This window comes from Podarcis tiliguerta (assembly GCF_965153285.1).
Source record: "Podarcis tiliguerta genome assembly, chromosome: 7".
Classification (NCBI taxonomy): domain Eukaryota; kingdom Metazoa; phylum Chordata; class Lepidosauria; order Squamata; family Lacertidae; genus Podarcis; species Podarcis tiliguerta.
In genome coordinates this window covers 35,422,669-35,448,164 of record NC_139540.1, presented here as the reverse complement: position 1 = coordinate 35,448,164, position 25,496 = coordinate 35,422,669, and the positions used below count along the sequence as shown (strand labels likewise).

At 41.4% G+C, this 25,496-nt stretch overlaps 1 protein-coding gene across 5 annotated transcripts in view; it reads right to left on the bottom strand.

The window, feature by feature from the left end:
* The window catches only part of ASPH (aspartate beta-hydroxylase), a 93,350-nt gene that overhangs the window by 5,342 nt on the left and 62,512 nt on the right, over positions 1-25,496 (bottom strand). For 4 of the 5 annotated variants that reach the window (XM_083451034.1, XM_083451042.1, XM_083451043.1 and 1 more), the window contains 10 exons: positions 25,300-25,385; positions 23,790-23,876; positions 22,588-22,738; positions 20,958-21,094; positions 17,342-17,440; positions 16,025-16,114; positions 14,507-14,644; positions 8,292-8,427; positions 2,337-2,428; positions 1,312-1,445 (listed from right to left, as the gene is read on the bottom strand). In XM_083451034.1, coding sequence (XP_083307160.1) covers positions 1,312-1,445; positions 2,337-2,428; positions 8,292-8,427; positions 14,507-14,644; positions 16,025-16,114; positions 17,342-17,440; positions 20,958-21,094; positions 22,588-22,738; positions 23,790-23,876; positions 25,300-25,385 — 1,150 coding nt within the window. Of the gene's footprint in view, positions 1-1,311; positions 1,446-2,336; positions 2,429-8,291; positions 8,428-11,131; positions 13,831-14,506; positions 14,645-16,024; positions 16,115-17,341; positions 17,441-20,957; positions 21,095-22,587; positions 22,739-23,789; positions 23,877-25,299; positions 25,386-25,496 lie in introns of those variants that run through there. The other variant, XM_083451044.1, reaches the window with a different exon arrangement.

Genomic DNA, 25,496 nt, shown 5'->3' with positions numbered 1-25,496 from the left:
TAAATTAGGTATATGCTGGCAAGTGTCCAAAATTTCTGGTGGAAGTAGCTGCAATCACATTATATATATATATATATATATATATATTTGCTTTCGTAGATTTTCACGGGTACAGGAATGCAGGTTTTGGTGTCCTCGGGTGTCTTCCCGTGTAAAAGTTGGGGTGTCTAGGCGACGTTTCGACGAGGTCTCACTCGTCATCTTCAGGCTGGTGCTTTCGGCTTCTTGTTACTGGAACAGAGCAGGATCTCAGTGTTTGAGTTCCTATAAATACTGTTGAGGAGGTGTGGTGTATAGCCTCCAATGTTCTGGGCAGAGAGGAACCTGGGAACCTCCTCTCTGCCCAGAACATTGGAGGCTATACACCACACCTCCTCAACAGTATTTATAGGAACTCAAACACTGAGATCCTGCTCTGTTCCAGTAACAAGAAGCCGAAAGCACCAGCCTGAAGATGACGAGTGAGACCTCGTCGAAACGTCGCCTAGACACCCCAACTTTTACACGGGAAGACACCCGAGGACACCAAAACCTGCATATATATATATATATATATATATATATATATAAAAAAAATTACATGTTAGGAAGATGATTGGCACATGTGATTCCCTCCCCTCCCCACAAAAACCACTAACTGGGTTTCTACAATAGTAACAGTTCCAAAGCAGCTTTGGCATGATTGGCAGACTGGAAAACAACACTAGCTTTTTCAGAATTTTTCCTGTATACTGCCTTAAATTGCAGTCTTAGGCTCACTAGATAGAGAGATAGATAGATAGATAGATAGATAGATAGATAGATAGATAGATAGATAGATAGATAGATAGATAGATGATAGATGATAGATAGATAGATAGATGATAGATAGATAGATAGATAGATAGATAGATAGATGATAGGGCATGTCAACCAGCCAGTGCTTTTAACTCGTGTGTGTTCTGTCTGGTAACCAAATGCTGACAACTTTGCCCAGGGTCTTCCAGATTTAATCCAGCCCCCCCCCCAAAAAAAACCTGGTTCTGCCCAGACTCACCAGGTTCTGAATTATTATTATTATTATTATTATTATTATTATTATTATTATTATTTATAACCCACCCATCTGGCTGGGTTTCCCCAGTCACTCTGGGCGGCTTCCAACAGAATATTAAAATACAATAATCTATTAAACATTAAAAGCTTCCCTAAACAGAGTACTGACTCTGTTTGCTGGGGAGCTCTTCCCCTTTGGCTCCTGTCCCCACTCTTATAGTACATGAACTTGTCATCATAAACCCCAGACCGGAGGATAGGGGAGGAGGGCGATACCTTGTTTCTTCAGCACACCGAATCTGGCACCCTTCTTTTGGAATCACCAAGCCTAGATGCATCCTCAGCCTACAATTTGTAGGCCCTGTGTGAGGCCAGACATGAGTCCCTGGGTGCATGACAGAATATTTGATCTGCAGAGAGAGGCACAGTTTGTGGTTTTTTTTAAGAAAAAATCAGTTCAATTACTCTAACTTGCAGAGAGTATAGGACTGTGTTCAAACCAATTCAGCCTGACAAGCCAGCACTGCTATGTCATCTTGTGTTAGCAAGCCTGTTCATGACTATGTCCAGGAACCTTGATATAAAGGTTCTTTAACTTCTCCAAAGCACATGATAGGAGCTTTAATTAGAGCTGAATCTCCTAGAGCTACTTTAGAGCTCCAATACAATCCCACCCTCAGGTCACACCAAAAATGGTTTGTTGCAGTGTGCAGGAGCACACTTAATAAGGGGCTGTATTTCTATCAGAATTGTAGGAGTGGGAAGGAAAGTTTAAAACTTGCATCTCTATATGGCCCCCCTTGTGCTGCTCAGCTGACTGGGAAACAGCTGAGAATGGTGGAAAGGAGAACTACATGGGGAACTTAGGTGATCAGTAGCGTTGTGACCCAGGTAGATGCCACGCAGTGGGCCAGAAGCAACCGGGGGAGTGTAGATTGCACACTTCTGAACAAGAAATAGAAAAAAGGCAGGTTTCTTTGAGACTATGCATACAGATCAGATAATGTGCATATTGTCCTGGGAACGTACAAAATGCAGTCAATATATGTACATTACCCAAGGCCTGTTGGGGATTATGCATAATGGCAAGAGAATGTTAAAAATTAAGCCACAATACGCACATTTCCCAAGATGCATAATAACCAGGAAATGTGCACAATCCCCTCTTCACTGAAATATAACGTGCACATTCTCAATGAGGCCTGGACAATGGCCTGTTATGCACATTAAACACTCAACATTCCCTATAACACCTCTCCCCCCCGCCCCACCTCTCTCTTCCCCTCTGTATCAGTTAGTACCTGTCCTCTTCTGCATCCAGTAGCCTCTGGAAATCGTTCCAATAAGGCACATGTTTTGGGAACACTCTTGCATGCATTTTCATTTTTTCTTCCTAGAAGGAGGGGGAAAACCACAACTTAAGCACCAGGAATCTGAATTCTTAAAACAAAAGATTAATCAACCTTTAAATTCTCCTTCGTTAACCTTCAAAGTTATTCAAACACTTGAAAATTCTCTCTGTAAAATTCATAAGTTTATTTAAGTCTATTACAAGTCCACAGACCTTCTAATTCCAAAAACAAATATTGATTCCATGCAAAGAGGGATTGATGGGGAAAGCCTTCCAAATTATGAGAAAGCCCATCCACAGTACATTTTTCATTGTTAATAATTTGAACAAAAAACATAGTAGGACAAAAACATAGTATCTCTGTAAATTCTGTACAAGTTTGTTATAAATCTAAATAGCTTGGTATACAAAGGTTGCAACTGATTCAGTTATGTGTGTGTATGTGTGTGTGTGTGTGTGAACACCAGGAAGATTGGTGGGCAGAGTTCTGTTGCACTCCTGTCTTGCTTGCAGGCATCCCACAGGTGGCTGGTTGGCCACTGTGCAAACAGCAGATTGTTGGACTAGAATCATAGAATCATAGAATCATAGAGTTGGAAGAGACCACAAGGGCCATCGAGCCCAACCCCCTGCCAAGCAGGAAACACCATCAGAGCACTCCTGACATATGGTTGTCAAGCCTCTGCTTAAAGACCTCCAAAGAAGGAGACTCCACCACACTCCTTGGCAGCAAATTCCACTGTCGAACAGCTCTTACTGTCAGGAAGTTCTTCCTAATGTTTAGGTGGAATCTTCTTTCTTGTAGTTTGTATCCATTGCTCCGTGTCCGCTTCTCTGGAGCAGCAGAAAACAACCTTTCTCCCTCCTCTATGTGACATCCTTTTATATATTTGAACATGGCTATCATATCACCCCTTAACCTCCTCTTCTCCAGGCTAAACATGCCCAGCTCCCTTAGCCGATCCTCATAAGGCATTGTTTCCAGGCCTTTGACCATTTTGGTTGCCCTCCTCTGTACACGTTCTAGTTTGTCAGTGTCCTTCTTGAACTGTGGTGCCCAGAACTGGACACAGTACTCCAGGTGAGGTCTGACCAGAGCAGAATACAGTGGCACTATAACTTCCCTTGATCTAGATGCTATACTCCTATTGATGCAGCCCAGAATTGCATTGGCTTTTTTAGCTGCCGCGTCACACTGTTGGCTCATGTCAAGTTTGTGGTCAACCAAGACTCCTAGATCCTTTTCACATGTACTGCTCTCAAGCCAGGTGTCACCCATCTTGTATTTGTGCCTCTCATTTTTTTTGCCCAAGTGCAATACTTTACATTTCTCCCTGTTAAAATTCATCTTGTTTGTTTTGGCCCAGTTCTCTAATCTGTCAAGGTCGTTTTGAAGTGTGATCCTGTCTTCTGGGGTGTTAGCCACCCCTCCCAGTTTGGTGTCATCTGCAAATTTGATCAGGATGCCCTTGAGTCCATCCTCCAAGTCGTTGATAAAGATGTTGAATAAGACCGGGCCCAAGACAGAACCCTGTGGCACCCCACTAGTCACTCTTCTCCAGGATGAAGAGGAACCATTGATGAGCACCCTTTGGGTCCGGTCAGTCAGCCAGTTACAAATCCACTGAGTGGTAGCATAGTCAAGACCGCATTTTACCAGCTTCTTTACAAGAATATCATGGGGCACCTTGTCAAATGCCTTGCTGAAATCAAGGTAGACTACATCCACTGCGTTCCCTTCATCTACCAGGCTTGTAATTCTGTCAAAAAATGAGATCAGGTTAGTCTGACATGACTTATTTTTCAGAAATCCATGCTGACTATTGGTGATCACAGCATTCCTTTCTAGGTGCTCACAGATTGTTTGCTTAATGATCTGCTCCAGAATCTTCCCTGGTATTGATGTTAGACTGACTGGGCGGTAATTATTTGGGTCCTCTCTTTTCCCCTTTTTGAAAATAGGGACAACATTTGCCCTCCTCCAGTCTGCCGGGACTTCGCCTGTTCTCCAGGAATTCTCAAAGATGACTGCCAGTGGTTCTGAGATCACATCTGCCAGTTCTTTTAATACTCTTGGATGCAGTTCATCTGGCCCTGGAGACTTGAATACATCTAAACTAGCCAAGTATTCTTGTACTATCTCCTTAGTTATTCTGGGCTGTGTTTCCTCTGCTGAATCATTTCCTCCAAATTCTTCAGGTCGGGCATTGTTTTCTTTATCGGAGAAGACTGAGGCAAAGAAGGCATTGAGGAGTTCAGCCCTTTCTGTGTCCCCTGTTTGCATTTCACCATCTTCTCCTCTGAGTGACCCCACTGTTTCTTTGTTCTTCCTTTTGCTACGAACATACCCATAGAAGCCTTTTTTGTTGCTTTTAACCTCTCTAGCAAGCCTGAGTTCATTTTGTGCTTTAGCTTTTCTGACTTTGTGTTTACACGTGCTGGCTATTTGTTTGAATTCCTCTTTGGTGGTTTCCCCCCTTTTCCATTTTTTGTACACATCCTTTTTTAATCTTAACTCAGTTAAAAGTTCTTTAGATAGCCACCCTGGCTTCTTTAGGCACCTTCCATGTTTCCGTCTCATTGGTATTGCCTGAAGTTGTGCTTTTACTATCTCCCTCTTAACAAACTCCCAGCCATCATGAACTCCCTTTCCTTTTAGTATTACTGTCCATGGGATCTCACCCAGCACTTCCCTAAGTTTTATGAAGTCGGCTTTCTTAAAGTCAAGAAATTGAGTCCTAGTATGCTTGGCTGCTCCTTTCCGTTGTATAGTAAACTTCAGAAGAGCATGATCACTTGCGCCTAATGATCCTTCCACTTCTACCCCATTAACCAGGTCATCGACATTGGTTAGGACCAGATCTAAAATGGCTGTTCCTCTTGTTGCTTCTCCCACTTTCTGGACAATGAAGTTGTCTGCAAGGCCAGTGAGGAATCTGTTTGACCTTATGCTCTTGGCTGAGTTTGACATCCAACAAATATCTGGGTAATTGAAGTCCCCCATTACTACTATCTCCCTTCCTTTTGCATGCTTGGCCATCTGTTCCAGGAAGGCATCATCTATGTCCTCCGTTTGGCTTGGGGATCTATAGTAAACTCCCACAATGAGGTCACTGTTATTCTTCTCTCCCTTAATTTTGACCCAAATGCTCTCACTTTGGCTTTGAGGTTCTAAATCTTGGATCTCTTCACAGGTATACACATCCCTGACATATAACGCCACTCCTCCTCCTTTCTTGTCTGGTCTGTTTCTCTGAAATAGATTGTATCCCTCCATTTTTACATTCCAATCGTGGGACTTATCCCACCAGGTTTCAGTGATGCCTATTATGTCATATTTAGTTTGCTGTACCAAGAGCTCAAGCTCATCTTGTTTATTTCCCATGCTTTGTGCATTAGTGTACAGACATTGAAGTCCATTAGTCATTCCCCCGTGTCTCTTATTTAAGGATTTTTTCCTCCCACCACTAGGTCTGCTTGCTGTTTGCTCCATTTGGTCTATGACATTTGGATGATCATCTTCATCAATTAATAGACTCCTACCTTCAGGAGCACTGTCTCCCTCCCCCACATTAGTCAGTTTAAAGCCCTCCTGATGAGGTTTCTTAGTTTTTTGGCAAAAACATTCCTCCCAACCGTTGTGAGGTGCAGCCCATCGCTTGCCAGAAGTCCATCCTCAAGAAACTGCAGTCCGTGATCTAAGAATCCAAACCGTTCCTGTTTACACCATTTGCGAAGCCAGCTGTTTACTTCCACTATTTTCCTCTCTCTCCCTGGGCCACGTCGTTCAACTGGGAGGACAGATGAGATGACGATTTGTGCATTTAATTGCTTCAATTTCCTGCCCAGAGCCTCGTAGTCTCTTTTGATCTTCTGGAGGCTATTGCTTGCAGTGTCATTGGTTCCCACATGAACCAAGAGGAAGGGGTATTTGTCAGTGGGTTTTATGATTCCTTGCAGTCGTTCAGTTACATCTTGGATCTTAGCCCCGGGGAGACAGCACACTTCCCGAGACATCTTGTCAGGCCCACAGATCACTGCTTCTGTTCCCCTCAGTAGGGAATCCCCTATCACCACTACACGCCTTCTCTTAGGTTTGGTCAGGGTTCTTCCGTGAGCAGTCCGTTCCAAGGTCGCCTGCACATTCCCTGAGGACTGACTTTGCTGCTCATCTTCATATACGTGATCGACTGTAATGAGGGAGAGATCCTCAAATGGAGTCTGCTCTTCGTCTTCCATGCTAGGGGAGAGGACCTCAAAGCGATTGTGTATTTCTAGACAATCAGAGCGAACCCTGGGCCTCCTACTTCTTTGAGTCACGTTTCTCCACATATCGGGCTCCTGTGTTGGTGAACTAGCCTCCTTCCCAGGGGAGTCTCCTGTCTCCTCCTTGGTGGAGACGGTGTGCTCTGTTGCTTCCAAGAAGAGCTCCAGCTCTCTAATTCTTTGGAGCGTAGCTACACGTTCCTCCAGTTGCTGGACTTTGTCTTTTAGGAGGGCAATCAACATGCAATTGCTGCACGTAAAGCTGCCTGCAACCTTTGGCAAGATGGCAAACATTGCGCAGGAACCGCAGGCGACTGCAGCTGTTCCCTCCCCCTCCATCTTGAGAATGTGTCGTTGGGCTTGAGACTAGCTCCCCTAAATCTAAAAGATGGTTCAAACTGCGCGCGCCGATAGGCGTGCGCCGCTGCCCTGCAAACACTGATAAGCTCCTCCCACAGCTAATCACCTGCCTCAACAGAAACCCTGCCCCCTCTGACCTTTGACCAGGGAAAGCAGCTAATCAGCCACAAGAATCACACACACAAGAAACCCCTTTTGGCTCCTTCTTCAGCCGCTGCCCTGCAAACACTGATGGACCTTGGGCCTGATCTTCTAATGTTCTTATGTACATGTCAGGGACTGGACTGAAGAAGAGGTTTGGGAATCGCCTCCTCCTTCTCCTCTGCTTCCCTTGGAGGAGGAGGGTTAGGGGGGGGATCTCCAGTAGTTTCAAGAGAAGTGGGAGAGAGGATTGTATTACAGCAAAACGCAGAGCTTCCAAGTTATGAGATCTTAGGAGAAGGAGGAGGAGTTGGAGAAATGCCAACAGAGACTTCCTTGGAGAGAACAGAAGCTCCTCCACCACCACCACATACTCATTGCTCACTTAGAATTCAAGAGCAAAGGGCTCAACGACATTTGACTCCTGAAGCTTCCCATAGAGCCACGGGCTGTTGCTGGAGAAAGGGGATGGGCTCAGAGTGAGCAACGTCACCACGGAGTTAAGGACTGGATTGTTTTCCTTGCTCCACGATTACTGAATAAAACCACATATATGAACTTTCTTGTTTCTTCTTTGATCCTTGATGCTAGCGGGGGGAGGAGAGAATCCCTCGAGCCTGATAGTACATCACTCTGCTGGAAAGGAAGTGATCAAGGGAAAAAGAAGACTGCTTCTCTATGCATAGGACAATTTCTAACTTTTTACTGCCATGTGGACAAGCATGATCCTCGTATCAGGAAGTCTCGAGTGCCTATTGGACTTGCTGTTCCTCTTTTTTGCTGTCAGTCCCTTTCCCCCAGTCCTTGCACAAAAGTGGGCAATGGCAGGAATGAGAAGGGTAAGCAGCTTCCACTTGCCTCATCCCCTCCCTTTGTGAGGCTGAATGTATTGGTCACAGAGAGAAAGGACAAGTGAACAAAAAGTGGTGATAGTGTCAAGGAGGATGTGGGCCCACTGAGGCCACCTGGCCCAAATAGATTGGATCCAGCACTTGCTGTAGAACAGCCATGCATTTTCATTTTATTGCAGTCTGACTTCACAGGAACAAACCCATTTCCATTAAAAGGACAGCTTTTATTAAAATTGCAGCATGGAAACTGAGTGACCGGAGAGAGGAGGAAATTAGCGCTTACAAACCTTGCTGCCAGAGAGTAAACTGGCTCCAGTCACCTTTCTCCCGCAAGTTCTCATCTTCAGGCAGAAAGAGCCCTTTTCCTTTATCCATCACAGCAAGTCCTTCATCTCGAATCACCTTCCAGTTTCTCTCTAAGGACTGAAAAGGCAAAAAATACCAAATAATACATTAATTTAGTATTTAAAGAGCATTCTGATTTATTTTTACCTTAAAAATACACAGTAGCAGTAAGAAAGCATTTAGCATCGTTAACAACCTTTCCATTTTCCATTTTTCATTCAGTTAAGGGTTTAAAACAAAACGATCCATGTAGTTTCTTAGTTTCAATTACCTTCGCATCATAAAAATTTCAATAATCCCCAGCCACCTACCAAAGTGGCCTCCACTTTAATTTGCTTTTGATTAGCCGAGGGGGGTGTTCAGCAGATCATTTTATACTATGCGCTAACAAGAGTATTGATCTTCACAGTCACAGCGCACCAGAGTTTTCAATACCAAGAGAGCTAACAGAGCATTGAGAACAATACTTTGAATTCCAGAAATAAATGCAGCACAATGTACACATGTCTTTTAAGTCTGTAATGACATGTGAAATCCTCAGTGCTCCTCCCCCCCACTCCACTCTGTTGCAAGAGTTGGCCCCAGACAAGTTGAGAGAGCAGAGCATTCCCATAGCCCAAGGTGCAAAGAGGAGCACCTGTCTTCCAGAGCACTTCCCTCAAATTTCTGATTTGCTGCTAAAGCATCAAGAAGGAGTAACTCCTACAGCAATACGATAAATGTTGAGATCCCAAGGCCTTCCCACCTCTGTCTCACCCACATACTGTTTAATGGCATTACATGAATTCCCTAAAGGAAGGGTAATGGCATTGTTTTTAGTCCACAAACTTAACTCAAGCAACCAATAGCACTTGCCATCATCACATTTTCCCAGACAAAGCTTTCCACAGATTCTCTATGTACTTATTGATGTTAAGCAGAGTTAATCCTCTTAATTTACAACTTAATTTCATCAGCAAAACAGAATCTTTATCTCCTGTTGCCTAAATGGTTTAATTCGTGCATCAGTCTGCCAAGCAATTCTTTTGCTATTTAACATCACAGAGGCACTTGCAAAGCCAGATTATGTGCCATGCAATTAATTGGGCACTGCTTTCATTTCCAAAGAGCAATGCAAATATATTGTGGTTAATGACTGATACCAGCACCTGGCAATGCCCAGTGTAACAAGGTGTCGGAGAAAAGGGAACTGAATCATGGTCTCTCTTATGCAGAATGCTCAACTCTGGTGGTCAACAGATATGAATTTCAGTTCTACATGGATACTAGCTCTTCAGTCACTTGAGATTCATTCCCCGAAAAGCTTGGGGAAAGCTCAGGTATCCTCATTTGTGTGAAATATGTGCACCATTATTGAGCCTTCCTCAAGTGTAGAAAGAAATCTGCATGGTAACTAACTCAATCACACAGGTCAAAGACATTCCAGATTGCTTTGCAAACTGACAATATAGAACATTGTTTAATCAATCATTTCCAGTTACTTGGTTATTATCTAAGAATGGCACTGCTGTGATCCTTCCTAAATGTCAAAGCAGCATTATTAGGAAAATGTACAAAGTTACCTGCTTTCTTTCTTTCTTTTTGCTGCCAACAATATTTCTGATGACACTAGAATAAACTGACGGTACTTTTAATGATCTGTATGTAATCTAAACAATGTACTGAGGACTGACAAAGGTACCACTTGATTTGCTTGAATCAATAATAATGTACTATAGGATGTCAGAACAGAAGCTGAAAGGATCAGGTAAGGGAATATCAATTCACCAACACAGGGAACAACTTTACTCAAGTTAAACGCAAGCTTTCCTTATCTGAAACACAGATAAGGATGGTGATTTTCTTATGGCCTGTGCAGTGCTGCGATTCAATAAGGATGAATCCTGGACTGCCTTGCCAAGCGAGTTGTGCCAGGTTCCCTTGGGTGTAACTGTTTTGGGTGGCTTTTGGCTGAACACTTCCTCCTTTGGGGTATGTTTGGTATGCTGATGTTTTAATTCCGATGGCTGCCTTGTAATTGTTATTGTGGTCCTAGTTTCTCATGCTAATATTTCATTATTAGGTGCGATTGTTTTATATTACTTTTTTTTTGAATCGTTGGCACTTTGAACTTCTAAGGAATTTAAGTAAAATAAATGAAATAGCTAGCCGTCTTCAAGTATTTAGCCTGAACACATGAAAACAAAATGCTTCACTTGGAAAAGCTCTCAGGAACCATCTCCAGACAGCACTTGCAGAGAAATTTGGGGAGCTGATGCCAGTCTGTGCAGACAAAGGGTGGCTGAACCTTTTCAGCCTGAGAGCCTCACTGATGGTCAGCTACCTTTCTGAGAGCTGCATGATAGCGGTAGGTGTGGCCTAGGTATGTGTGTATACAAATATATTACAAATACACACACACACACAGCATTTCCAGCTCTCCCTACTCCAATGCTGCCGTGAGGGGTGGCTGAAAACTTTGCTTTTTACATATCATTTTGCGCAAAATAAAAGGCAGCATTTCTCTTCACATCAGCACATCAGTGGGGCTTGGTCAGGAGTGGAGCAGGCATGCACAGCACACTGGAGCTGGGACATGTATCCCCTGAAGGGCTGAATGTGGGGCAAAGTGGATTCAAGTTGATTATTCTCAGCACACACTCCCCAGTACTGTCAGATACACCTGAACTGAAGCACAGGTGAAATAGTTTAGTCTTGGCTAAACAGTAACCATAGTCAAAAGCCAAACTAGACAGCATAGTATGCCCTTGCTTCTCCCTTGCATTTTTTTTTGGGGGGGGGGTTGTTTTACTAAATAGCTTGGGAGGAGTGATCTGGCTTAGGACCATGAAAGGAATAATCCTGGTCCCTCTGCAACTACTATTTAATGAACAGAAATCAAGCACATAAGGGCCCATCATGTGCAAACCATGGCATCTAGTCTGTGCCTAAGCCCCTATTAAGCAATATTAACTTCCATGATGTTAAACGGAGGCACAAAAAGCATGTGATGTGAGCAAAACTGTGTTTCCAAACACAGACCCACCCTATTTAGATGGAAAGCTAGCATGGAGAGTGTGATTCAGAAGACCAAACAGGCACATGATCATGGAGTGATGAATCCACCACTGCTAGTCTCAAAGACCATCCTTTGAATCGCTTTGCTCCAAAGTGGGCTTTGATACTGGAAGTTGGGCCAGCTGGGAAGAAAGCAATTGGAAGTGAGTGTGGGAGCTTCAAGGAAGGGTCAGCACTGTTATGCCTCTTCAATGCTTTGCATCTTACACTCCACAGCCAGATTTACATACAAATAGGACAGACACACATTAAAATACATTTTTAACATTAGTCTATAAACCGGGCTCAACACTGAATAGACTGAATATGAATAAGACAAATACTTTGCACTGTACATAAGGTCAAAGGCCACCAAGTCAGTTTGTTTTGAGCACCTTTTCTGCAAACAAATTCACAAATTTGGATTGCATGGGCTTCAGAGAGAAAACTTGTCTGGATTTCTCAGTTTTAATAGGTAAGAAGAAATAGAAGCACAAATGACTGAAACAGCTGTCTTTATTAAGCTTGTTACTACTCTCCTGAGAACGTTATGGCACTTTTCGCTTGCAGCAAAAACACAGCTCATTACTAGAATTACCTTTTTTCAAATATTGAAATAATTTTATACAGCATTAACATGGAAGCATGAGGACTACAAATGTTCTTCTCATATGTCTTCGCAACTTATATTTCTAATTCCTTAGGCAAACTTCCAACTGTGCAAGCTACTTCAGGCATCTAAAACATAACACCAATTAGAGCAAAATATATACGTGCATCAGCAGAAGCATAGGCTGTTATGCATACAAAACAGCACGGATAAACATCAGTTGACAGTATTACCCAAGGAACAGCCCCTCTAGTACTGTATCACTGCACTGCTTCATCATGATGCTTCATGCATCTCACTCAGGTTTCTGTTTTTTATAGTTAGCAAATATTAGCTAGACTGATTACACGGCTGTGATTCCACATGGAGAAAAGCTTTTTGCTCTTTTTACTAAAAATAGAACAACATGAAATACGTGACATTGGAAAGAATATCAGGATACCTGAAGATAATGTCCAATTCCCTCATTTAAAATTAAATCTGAGGTGGGAGATGTAAGGCATTATTTGGTACTTTCTCCAGAAAGATTTTTTTTGGGGGGTGCATATACAAATTAATAGAAAATTACAAACATGAAGGCTTGGGGAGACTGAATTTGGACAATGAGACCCCATCTGGCTCAAACTAAGTTACCAAAATCAGCAACAAAAGAAGAAAGTGCCCCCACATGTAGTTGGTCTGTCTTTGTGAAAATTATATACTGATTTTTTTTTTTTTTTTAAAAAATGTCTTCCAAGTACTGCAATGCTTTGCATCTTTGTCTATGCAAGTTTTGTATGTAATGGACCCAAGCGTTCAAAAGTATGCCTACAAAAAGTTAACATACCCACAATGGGAGCAGGTGGGAGTGGAAAATGGCTCTTTAAAGTTTCCTTGATCCAAGACAATGTTTTTGTTACCTCTGTGGGGATTTCTGCTTCTAGAAGTTTTGGGCTTTTGTGAATATATTTGTTAGCAAATAAAAAAACTGTGAAGATTCAAAACATCAAGTATTTTAAGGTAGCTCAGATCTTTTCCAGACAGTGCAAGAATTTCATTCTCTCTGTGTGTACCTATAAATATATGTGGGTACAAGTGAACAAAAATGGATCACTTCCAAAGAAATAGCATTATGTCTGCTGCTCTGAAACATTGTTATTTTCAGGTCTGTCTGCTACTTCTTGAATAAGGCATTAGCTCTCTTGGGGGGAACAAAAATAAACAAATAAAGGTTCATTTAGTCTCCAAAACAGCCAGACTATTCCATCATGGGATGCAGATTTAAGAAGCCCACCTGAGCTTTGAGTGTGCAAACTTATCCTACGGACCATTGATTTCAACAGGGCTTTCCTACAAGAAAGCGTGCTGATGGTCAAAATGAATGAGGATATTCATGCTAGAGAACATTTCTTGTAAGGGAACATTATCCATGCTAACATTAAAGCATGTTCAGAAAAACCAGATGTTTTAGCCTTTTACAGGGACAACAAAATTTAATAATGTGTGTGATCCTGTTGAAAGGGGGAGGGAGTATAAGTCTTCTTTCTATTAGCATGGAACATTAAGAAAAAAAGCAAACAATTAAAATAGATGGCAGCCTCTAAAGTTCCTCTATAATCTGTCCTAGAAATGGAAATCTCACTGACGTTTTGAAAAAAGAACAATAATTGATGATTTAATAACAGAGTCTAAATTGTATTTTAACAATAGCAGAGAATAGTGATTATAAATAATTTAGCTGTCTATCTCAAGGGCTACAAACAGTGATGAGTTTCTTCTCTGTTGTCTGAGTTTTGTATTTATTCAGTTGGCCTGATGTTGTCTACCTTCTGCAATTAAACGTCCCAGTGAAGCCTCTAAGAGTTATGAGAGCACAAGGGAAAACAAACCGGCATGTTATCCACTAATTACAACATTCAGCAATTTAAGGCTTGCCTCCCAGTAATTAGTGTAAATTACAGACTTACTATGGCCATAAAAACTCAAGTGGTCCAGCGTGTACATTTTTTTGTGTTCGTTCACTTCCACAACTCATTCCCTTAGCAGAAGAAGGAATGTCGCACAATGGACTATGGCTCCCACTGAAATCAAGTTAGTCACATGACTTACTTAGGTCCTGCTGATTTCAGTTGGTCTACTCTAAGTATGACTCAAGTCTGGAACCAAGCTTAGGTGTCAGTCACAAGGAATAAAGCAGCATATTGTTCGATCTGCTGAAGTCTGATCTTATGCATGCTTTCTGAGAAGTAAGTTCCACTGTGTTTAATGAGATTTAATTCCAGGTATGTATTCAGAGAACTGCAGCTGTGGAATCTACTTCAGACAAAAATCTATATAGGAGAATTAATGAAATGTAGATTTTTATCCTGATTATGATTATTTTGTACTTTTATCTCCTATATTTTCCCTCTTGCATTTTTCTATGTATGCATTGTGCTTGCAAATAATTTCAGTTTTCTTTTTGGCATCATGCAATATGCAGAAATTTCTGCTGATAACAATCTATAAAGTAAAAGAAGGCATACTGCTCACCTTGACCAGGTCTGTATAACCTGTTTCCTTTGCTATCCACCATGGCTGAGCCTTTAAACCCTTGACATTGTAGAGAGAGCGCTGCCAGACAGATGCAAAGTGACCCCGCTGGTGCCCAAGTTCATACCACTTGTATGCCTAGAAGATTTTAATTTGTTAACAGCTCATTTACATTAGTTACACTTCAGCAGAAAAGGATAAATCAATAACAAATATCATATGCTAGCAAATTCCTCTGTGCATGCTAATGATGCTATCTGCCTGCTTAGCGATTGTTCCCCTATAGCATCATCACAAATAACCAGCTGAGATGCAGTGATCTGGGAAAAGAGAACAGAGGTGGATACAAACAATTTAAGATCTTTTCCATGAAAACCTGCAGCACCAAATAATTCAGTGGCACTCAAGCATACCCACCATCCACGTGGAATATGGATGTGCCTATAGAAATTCCTACTAGGATGCTGCTCCAGTTCTGCCCATTTGCAATAAAACACAAAAAACAAAGACATCTTCTCTACCTCCTGTAAAAAAAATAAAAATCTATCTGCCTTCCATGGATAATATCTACAAGAAAGCTACCAGTATTGGCAGTTAAGTGGTGAGGCCATTTTGCAAAACCACACCCACAGTGGCCCACGAGAGTTGTGGGATGCCAGGGTCTGGCCTTGCAGCTGAATCTGATTCCTCATCCCTACTTCAGTACATAACCAGAAGTGCAGAAATTAATCAAAAAGTATATGCTGAAAGTTTTCTTTAAGATTTTGTCCCTAATGTCAATCCACAATCCTATAACCAGTAAGCTGCTCAACTACATCACAAAGAAAGGAACTCAATATACTGGTCTCTAAAGACACAGAGGTAAAGAGAAATAGGTTTTAAGATGTCTTTGCAGCAATGCTGCTAGAAGTAAAAAAAAAAAAGGGGGGGGGGCAATTAACTAAGCTTCTTCTCTGTAGCCATTTCTATGCACTTCCTTACAGAAGAAATGAGGTGGGGGAATCCTACTTAAACATCAGTAACTAGGAAGCAGTTTGGTGTGATCCAGCTAAGTGTATTAGGGTAACTTATATTGGATTTCACCCATTGCAATGCCATCTCAAAGACACCACTGCACGGGGAATTTCCCACTTCTTTATGCAGGGTGCCTCCGACCATTCAGCCTTTTGTTATGGTCCACGTAAAAAGCTTTAGGAATTTTGGCTGTGTGAATTAATGCAAAAGCTGAATTGGATTTATACCCAGCTCTTGTTCCCTAGGTAGAGTCAGCCTCTTCTAATTGGTTTGACTAAGACCACAGCCCTATTTATTTCCAAGTCTTCCCTTGAACCCTTCTGTCTGCTTAACAACCTGCAATTTCATCATAGCCTCTGATGACATTTGGAGTTTGGCTCTTTGCTGCGCTTCCTGCTTCAGGTTCCTGACCAATCTCACACTCTGGACACATTAGGGCCAAAGTCAACTCAGATCTTATTTGCCTTTTCAGATGAAACTCATTGAACCTCCATTAAACTCTACCTCTTTGTTTCCAACTCTCTGCATGGCATCACCCAAATGGAAATAAAAGCGCCCGTCGTCAGTGCCTGGGTCTCCTGATTCTAGACCTTCCTAGAGGAATCAGAAAAGAATGCCAGTTATTCATTTTTGTGTTTTAAAAAAGCTTTTCAGTTCCACAGCTAACAAAATGTAGCAGCGTGGATGGCTGCTATTCAGGATTTGAGCCAGCTATGGCCTTTACTAGGAAACTCTATTCCATTTCCCCAGCTTTCAATTTTTCCATCATTCCATGTCCATCAAGCTGTTTTGGGGCTCCCCCACCATAAAGATTTCTTGTACTTCTGAAAACTTTAAGGATCCCCCAAGGCTGCTTATACATTAAATTGTACTGTCATTTGGGCTGCCTAAAGACCCACATGCAGATAGTAAGTCAATTACTACTATATAGGATACTTGTATTTATATAATTCTTTCTCAAAGATATATTATCTTAAAATTCCTATAATGTATTATAGTGTACACGCTTTCTGTTCCTTCAAAGGATGCATAATCAATTATCTATCACCCTCTTTTCCCCATGTCTTCTCTACTATTGTGTGCCAACTCTACTATTTCTAATGGAGGTGGAGAGTGGCCATGGTGTGTTTCCCCCACAAATGTTCACATGATTATATGGACTTGTGAAAATGTCTCTACATGGGAACTTGCTTCAGAAGAACCATCTCAAACATGGTTGTGTGAACTGGTTCTTGGAGGGCAGGGAGTAAGCTGCAGTGCTAAATAACTGACCTGAAGCCCCATGCTGGAAAAGAGATCTTGCATCCAGGGGATGGATCAACATAGTAGTGATAGCAGTAGTAGTAGTAATAACAATAACCATCATCATCCTATACCACCATTCATCCAAGGATCACAGGGCAGTTTACAATATAAAAACACAAAAATGTATACCATTTTTGAAACAAAAACCCCCAAGACACCCCGCAGTTAAAAAGTCCATTGATTGTTTAATTAGCCAAAGGTATGGGAGAAGAGGACTGTTTTGCCTTGTGCCTAAAGATAAGTAGCAAAGGCACCTGGTGCCCTGGGGAAAGCATTTTGCAAGTGGAGAGTCACTGCAAAAAAGGCCCATTCTCATGTTGCCACCTTCTGAACCTCTCGTGGAGGAGGCACATGAAAAAGGGTCTCAGATGGTGATCACAGGATCTGGGTCAGGATATGGGGAAAGGAGGTTTTCACGACCCTCTAATATTAAATAGTACAATTTTGACCCTTCACATATCATTTCCTCCATTTATTGTGCTTTCCAAAAGAAGGAGATCCTAATGTAAATATTACTTTTAAATAGGGAATGCTTTCTGCAATCTTGTTCTCTGCCTTCAGGATGAAGCCATAATGCACTTTAGCAAAGCCGTCATTAGGAGCCAGGCTCAAAACCTGTGAAAAAGCAAAACAACAAATAATTAGGGCTTTACCTCTGCAGTGATTTTGAGTTGTTTACAGAGACATAGCTATATATTAGTTCTTGGCTCAAAATAAGGATTTATTTCCATTAGTAGTCCACAAGCAGACCACTGGCTAAGGGTTTTGACTATGCATTATTGAACATGTATGTCTAATTGGAATTGTCCCTGCCTTTTCTCTTGCCTGCAAGGTCATGCAGCAGACTTCTTGGATTAATTCAGCACAGTCATATAGGCTGGAATTACATATTGTGTGTCACATGGAGGTGCTTCAAAATTGCATTTAAAAAAAAAAATTATTAGAGTTTGGAATAAGGAACACAAATATTATTTATTATATTTTTTATCAACATTAAAATGTTAATCTGAATAAAACCAAAAACTAAAAAGAAAAGAGAAAGAGAAAAGGAGATAGAGAAGGGATAAATTAGGAGACAGGAGAAGAGAAAGATGAAATAATGAAGGAAAGAAAGAAATAAGAAAATAAGGAACATACCCTGTGATGTGTTTTTATCAAGTCATGAGACTTCATGTCTCACTCCATATTATTGGCTCCCATTGCTAAAGGCAGGGAAACTCACAACTTGGTGATATCATGATATAGACTGAATCAGTCTTCCCCAATTTGGTGCCCCCCCTCTTGATATTTTGGACTAGAACTCCCAGACAACATGGTCAATAGCCAAGGCGCATGGGAGTTGTAGTTAAAAAAAAAATGTGGCGGGCACCTGCTGGCTTAAGTGAGCCTAAATGTTATGGAGCAGAGGGGGAAACTCAAACAGGAGGGGAGCCATTTTTGGCAATACTTCCATGCTGCATATAAGGTGCCGTTCCATCCTCAGCCATGGACAAGAAGCTGTGCTGATATTCATGGTATGGCCTTCATTTTTAAACAACATACCAAACATCAGCTTTGACATTTGCACAATGGATTTTTATGAAAAGAATGTTTAATTAGTACAGCGGTACCTCAGGTTACATATGCTTCAAGTTACAGACTCCGTTAACCCAGAAATAGTACCTCGGGTTAAGAACTTTGCTTCAAGATGAGAACAGAAATCGTGCGGTGGCGCAGCAGCAGCAGGAGGCCCCATTAGCTAAAGTGGTGCTTCAGGTTAAGAACAGTTTCAGGTTAAGAACGCACCTCTGGAACGAATTAAGTACTTAACCTGAGGTACCACTGTACACAGAATTGTGGGAGCAGAGAAGGAAGGGAATTCTTCCTGCTACTGTGTCTCCTTCAGCCATTTAACTATACTTAATGCAGAGTTCAGGACTGACCTCAAAACACTCGTCTATCTGTGGCACAAATTGGGAGACAGAGCGTTTGCCTTCAAATTTCTTGAACTAGAGAAATCCCTTGAAGAAAGTTAAACCAAGATCTATTGCGCTTTGAAAACAAAAGCAGCTTTGATTTTTACAAAGCCTATATTTAATGTATTGTGTCTCAGTGCCAGACTACTAGATTCAAAGGGGAAATAGCTAATCGGAGAAAAATGAAATGCTATCCCTTCCTTGACACTGCCTTCAAGCTGTGATACAATGGAAGATCTTAAAAAAATTGTTCGCCAAGAATGGACAAGTTTTCCATCGGGTTGAATTCCAGCTATAGGAATAAAATTCTTTGATTCAAAGTTCACTGTTTAGGTTCATTGCTGAAGGTGTGTGTGGCAGGGGAAATAGGAAAAAAGGTTCAACATGACCAAACTGCTGAAAACAGAATTTAGGTCAACCATGAAGACAGAGATTTCCTAGAAGTTATTCCTACTGCTGACCCACAACTTCTCATTCTAGTGCTACCCTTTTGCCCACAGAAGGGAGGTGAAGAGAGGGTGCAGGGATTTTCTGATTCTCGTTGGGCATCAGCAGACGGTGCTTCATGGGTCTTCAACCACATTGCAATGCCTCTAGTCAGATTTCAAGACTCTATTCATAACAGCAGTGGAGAATCTGAGGTCCTCCAGAAGTTGTTGGGTGCCAAGTCCCATCAGCCCCAATCAGCATAGCAAAGAAAATGACAGGAGTTGTAGTGAACAACATCCAAAGCGCCACACATTCCTCATCCCTATTTTATAGGGTACAGAACTAGCTACTTTATATTTAAACTTGAAATGAGTTATGATACTCCGCCTGGGATACCTAACTTTGTTTCTTCATCAGTCCATTTCGCACGTATTCTTTAACTTTTAAAATGTAACATCTTTGAGCATTTTGTAAATGAGATATGCTTTTAAATTGATGTACAACTGCAGCTGGCTGGAATTATGTAAGTGACTGCTTCAGAAAGCAACGCCCTCACTTTCAATGAGGTTCAGTTGCCTTCAGTGGCATTATCATACAGTCAGATTTGAATGCCTACCTAGAGTCATGGTACAGTCCTATTCACATGCTTTTTAGTAGGCCAGGATCCAAACTACAAGAAAGACGATTCCACCTAAACATTAGGAAGAACTTCCTGACAGTAAGAGCTGTTCGACAGTGGAATTTGCTGCCAAGGAGTGTGGTGGAGTCTCCTTCTTTGGAGGTCTTTAAGCAGAGGCTTGACAACCATATGTCAGGAGTGCTCTGATGGTGTTTCCTGCTTGGCAGGGGGTTGGACTCGATGGCCCTTGTGGTCTCTTCCAACTCTATGATTCTAGGTTTTCCCATGCGAAGGACTGAACAGTTAGAAGAGGAAAAGGCAAGTGTCGGAGTTTGAACAAGAAGCTACACAACAGGGAAACCACACATAGCCTATGCACACTTTAGCGCAACCGTAAGAGGAAACATTTGCAGTGTTTGGACTGGTCAAAATGAGGGTACCATGGCCTAAAAGGCAGGGGTGGCTACCCTTTTTCAGCTAAAGGGCTACCCTGAGGGTCAGTCAACTAATCCAAGGACTGCATGTGTTGCCAGCACATATTTATCACACATGCACCACATACAAAACACACACTGCACACACACTCATCCTCACCACCTTTGAAATTCCATCACTAGGCTGGGCAGGGAAGTTTAAACCTCTCTCCTCAGATCAGCCCTGTCATGGGGTGATTTGTCCATCACAGTGTTGGGCTGCATGAAGAGGTTTAACCCTTTCCTCTCAGCCCAGGACTGTGATGTACAGATTTTGCCACTGCAGCCCTGGGTAATAAAGAGAAGTTCAGGCCCAACTGGCACAATGGAAAAGAAAGCCCCCATCTGCACAATTTGCAAAGTCATACTCCTTCTTGCCGGGAGTCGTTACTATGAGGAAACAGCACAGAATGCTCCTTCCTGGTTCCTGTCTGGTAAGACCACCCAGCAATGGAGCCTTTGCAGAGGGAGATGTGTCTGATTTTGCTGTGGGATGGCGGGGCTGCGGCAATCACCTTTCAGCCCACTGGTTCACCACCTATGCTATAAAGAGGCAGATGCATACTTTTATTGTTTTCAAAATTGTAATGTTCTTAAGCCTTGATCAACCTGTGGTACTTTAAAAAAAAGTTTACATATTCTTAATAGAAGCTCACCTCCTCATAAACCCTCTTGGCATTGCTGTTGTCGCCAATCAAAAGGTAACCCACTCCTAGATTGTTCTTGAATGAAGTATCATTAGGAAACAGGCTAACAAGTTTTTGCAGTGTAACCAAGGAGCCTCTCATGCGACCTAATTGAATTGGACAAAAAACAACAACAGCTTGGTTACAAGTAGTAGTAGTCTGGGATATAGCAGAGGAAGTAGCCAATCCAGTGCCGTCCAGATGTGGTTGGACTCCCACCATCTCTGCCTATTGGCCATCCTGACTGAGGTTGGTGGGAGTCCCGCAACATCTGGAGAGCATCATGTTGCTCATGCCTGCAATACAGTAAATTAAATATATAAAAAGTGAACATTACTAAAGACCGATAACACAAAATGTAAAAATATATGAATATTTTTTCTCACCGATGTCTTTTACTACTAATTTTAACAGATATGCCTTAGGAAAGCAAGCTGTTGGATTGTATCAGTCAGTCTTATGGAGACCTCTTGTGGACAACTGTGGCATTCCTCATATCACAGCTTTCATTGGACAGTGGTAATAAGGGGGTTCACAGCGTGGATAGATATGCCAGCAATTAATCTCCAGTTCTTTAAAGTGCACGTTTAAAGCTGCTGCTATTTTTCAACTACATTAATTAAGGGTATAAATAAACTGCAATTAATTCAAGTGGCGGGGGGGGGGGGGTGATGTTCAGACTTCCTGGCTCACAGGAAGACAGTTGCTCACAATATTTGATTAACATTTGTCCTTTCCATGAATCTGGGAGACACCTGTTTCTATCTACTTCTGTTCATTTCAAGTCATGCCTGTGATTTAATGCCACTGGAAAGAGACCAACAGTTTAAAACACAAACGCAGTGATGTACACAGGTTTTTGGGGTTTTTTGTACAAGCATATCTGTGGTCTGTACAATATGATTTGACTCTGTGAAGCTGTATACAGTGGTACCTTGGGTTACATATGCTTCAGGTTACAGACTCCGCTAACCCAGAAATAGTACTTCGGGTTAAGAACTTTGCTTCAGGATGAGAACAGAAATCGTGCTCTGGCGGCGCAGCAGCAGTGGGAGGTCCCATTAGCTAAAGTGGTGCTTCAGGTTAAGAACAGTTTCAGGTTAAGAACGGACCTCCGGAACGAATTAAGTACTTAACCCGAGGTACCACTGTACAGGCAACACAGCTGTATACTGTTGAATATGCATTATCAAATACTGGCAAAAAACCCCCACCCCTATCAGGATATTAAAACCAAGTATCAATGTCAAATCCAGATAGAAATCATTTGGAAGAATATTCCAGCAACTGAGCAGTATCTGTAGAAAAAATGATGTTAAAATTCACAAGGAGGATTTTTTGAGACCAAATAGGTTTCAGTTGCAGTAAACAAAACTAGTCTCCTTCAAAATCTTCTTGGCATTATATGATATACATCTCTAGTGTGTGCTTACACTTTAAGCTACATTGCACAAACAGTTCTTTTGTTGTTTATCGTTCATGTAACTTTACAAACATGTGCTGTATGTATCATCCATTTAATAAAACAACAAAGTCTTTAAAATCCCCTGGGCATTTTTGAATATTTGACCTGCAGTAAGTACAGATTTAAGATCCTTACCAAGAAATTGTTGTCGATCTGCCCTTCTTTTCAATGTGAGTTTTACCAGATCATCAGGGACATTTGGTAGACTAGCAACTTCACCATAGGTACTGATGGATCGCTGTAGTATTTCATTGCTTCTTGCTTTCTCTGCCAAGTCATCCTCACTCTGTGTGTGACCATAAATCATTCATCAGTGCCCAAGTCACCACTTAACTTTTTGTTTGTTAAAAACATGTTTTTACTCAATTGGTAGTTGTTTGAGATTGGTAAATGTCATTGGAAAAAAAGATGAACTGCTTTCATTTTAAAGAAAAAGAAGAAGAAGAATTCCTGATTGTACAAATGGACAAACACCTTCAAGCATTTTGGTGGCTACATACACCAAAATGTACGGCAAGGAAAATGAAGAAAAAAAAAAAGTATTTTAATAGCTGGCAAACAGCCTCTACATAGCCAACCACAACACTGACTTGAAAAAATAAACAGGTATTTTGTTTCCGTGCTCATCTTTTGAAATGCCTGCAGCTTTGTTTTGTTTTATTCTGGAATTCAGTCACCAAATCACGAGTATTTGTTCAAAGGTAGTATAAATCTGTTTTCATTTCAGAATGACTTTACTGGATGGAAAGTTGTAATAGAAAGTTGTTTTAACAAAGGGTTAATATGGTGAATTTTGCTGGCTTTGGTTTATTTATTTATTTTAAGATGGCTGTCAATTGAAGAACTGACACAGTTAAGACCTCCATATTTCCATCGTGTGATGTCAAGCAAGCCGATTATAGTGTTGCGCAAGTTATTTTAAGGCTACAAAATATGGGCTATAAGCACAAATCACTGGGAATGTCATTGCTTAATTGTATGTAACACAAGAAGCTGAGAGACATCCAAAGAAGAAAAGACAGGAGCTACCAAACCTCTTCTATTCATGAAAGGAAGTGTCACCTGCTCCCTTCTTTCAGAAGAAATTGGCAGTTACAGGAGCATGGAAAAAACAACAACCAGTGCTAGGATTAAGGAACATTCAGTAAACCACCTGCAAGTTTCACAGCTCTGGGGGAAATGTCCTGGCCTCACTGAATAAGAGCTGCCTTTTGCAAGATCATTCACATTTCCCATTGTGTTCATCCTGGAGACGACTGGATTTATAGTCTAGGACAAATAGAGACATACACAACTAGACAATTTGTCTTTCCATAGGTTGCTTGCTCATTCTTTACCTGCGCTTTTCCATATCTTGCTCGTGGGCTTTGCGGATACTTGTTGACTAATGCTTCAAATGCCTTCAAAGCTTCCTCAGCTTTCCCCTAAAGAAAACCATTGTTATCTGAAGTAATTTGCAAAATATCATGTGTAGGGAAAATATTAACATTCCTTATTATTTACATTTCCGATAAAAGTGCTGAGAAGTCACCAGCTAACAAAGCGCCTAAAAATAATTTAGTCATTTATAAAACATTTTTTTGTGGGGAAAGGAAGTAGTCACACAACACTTATAGTGACAGCTAGGGAAGTTATCTGTTATAGTTTGGTAATGTATAATACACCTTTTAAATAAACACAGTGCGTGAGGTTGGGATTGTTGTTGCTTAAATAAAAATAAAATATTAACATTATGAAATGATTGTGGAAGGGAATGGTGGGGGAATCTAAAATATCAGCACTGGAGTGGGTTGATGACCACAGGCAGTGGATTTTGACTGTCATGGAAGAGCAACAAGTTACTATATTTTTGTACCCAGGGAGAAGTGCTTGTGGGATTTTATGTCTTAGATGCTAAAATAAACCAGCTAGGTTTGGGCTCAGGATGGATGGGGTATGTGTGTGGAGAGAGGAGACAGAAGAGAGGGAGAGGGAGAGGGAGAGGGAGAGGGAGAGGGAGAGGGAGAAGGTGGTATTTACTGCTCTTCCTCAGGGAGGGAAACATCTGGGGCCATCCCTGAAATTTCCCTTTTTGTTATGAAATGGCTTAAAGTGAACATCTTGAGGGGGGGAAATGAAAGAATATTGGGGGCTATTAAAACACATAAGAAAAAAATTGATTGAATATGATGGGTGGTATTCATTTGAGTTTTCTCAGAGTAATCCTACTGAAATTAAATACACAATTTAAGGCATCAAAATGAAATTATTTAGGTACCTTCTTATGGGCTATTTCACAGCTGTGAAATCCTTGAAAGCATCGGTTATGAAGAGGTATGCAAACATGAGAAAAATATATAGATTTTAAAACTCAAGGCTGCCATCACATCTGGAAAAACTGCAAGTTTCACTTTACTTGGGCAGGCCTACTTCCCAGGTTCAGTTGCATAAAATGTCATAGGACGCTACCATACACTGAATCAGACCATTATTCCACCAAGCTCAGTTTTGTCTACACTGATGGCAGTTCTCCAGGATTTCAGACAAGTCTTCCTGGCCTTACCTGGAGTTGCTGAAGACTGAACCTGGGACCTTCTGCATTCAACGCAGATGCTCTACCACTGAGCTACAGTCTATACATTTTAAAAGTACTGAATTGCTGTCTTTGTCCATCCACCCCTTACAATAGACATAAGCCTATATTGTGATCCACTAGCATTGCCAATAGATGGGTTCACAACCATTTGTAGTGTTTATCAGAGCCTTCTGAGGTTCTCTATGCCTAGAATTGTATGCATGGTGCTACAGCCCATCTTTATGTTCTCTCCAGCAACAGCCAATTTAAGCTCAGTCAAATTTCATCGTTACCTTTTTACGCAGCTTCTCTGCAGCATCGAGTTCAGCTTTAATCTGTTTATCAAATTTATTGAGCAATTTTGGCTTCTTTTTCTTCACTAGAAAAAAAAAGAGATTAAAAAGAAATACAGCATTTCTTCCCAGAATTCAGAATTGACTATTTATGAATTTCTTTAACACCTTAATGCATGCTGAAGAATCTCTAACAA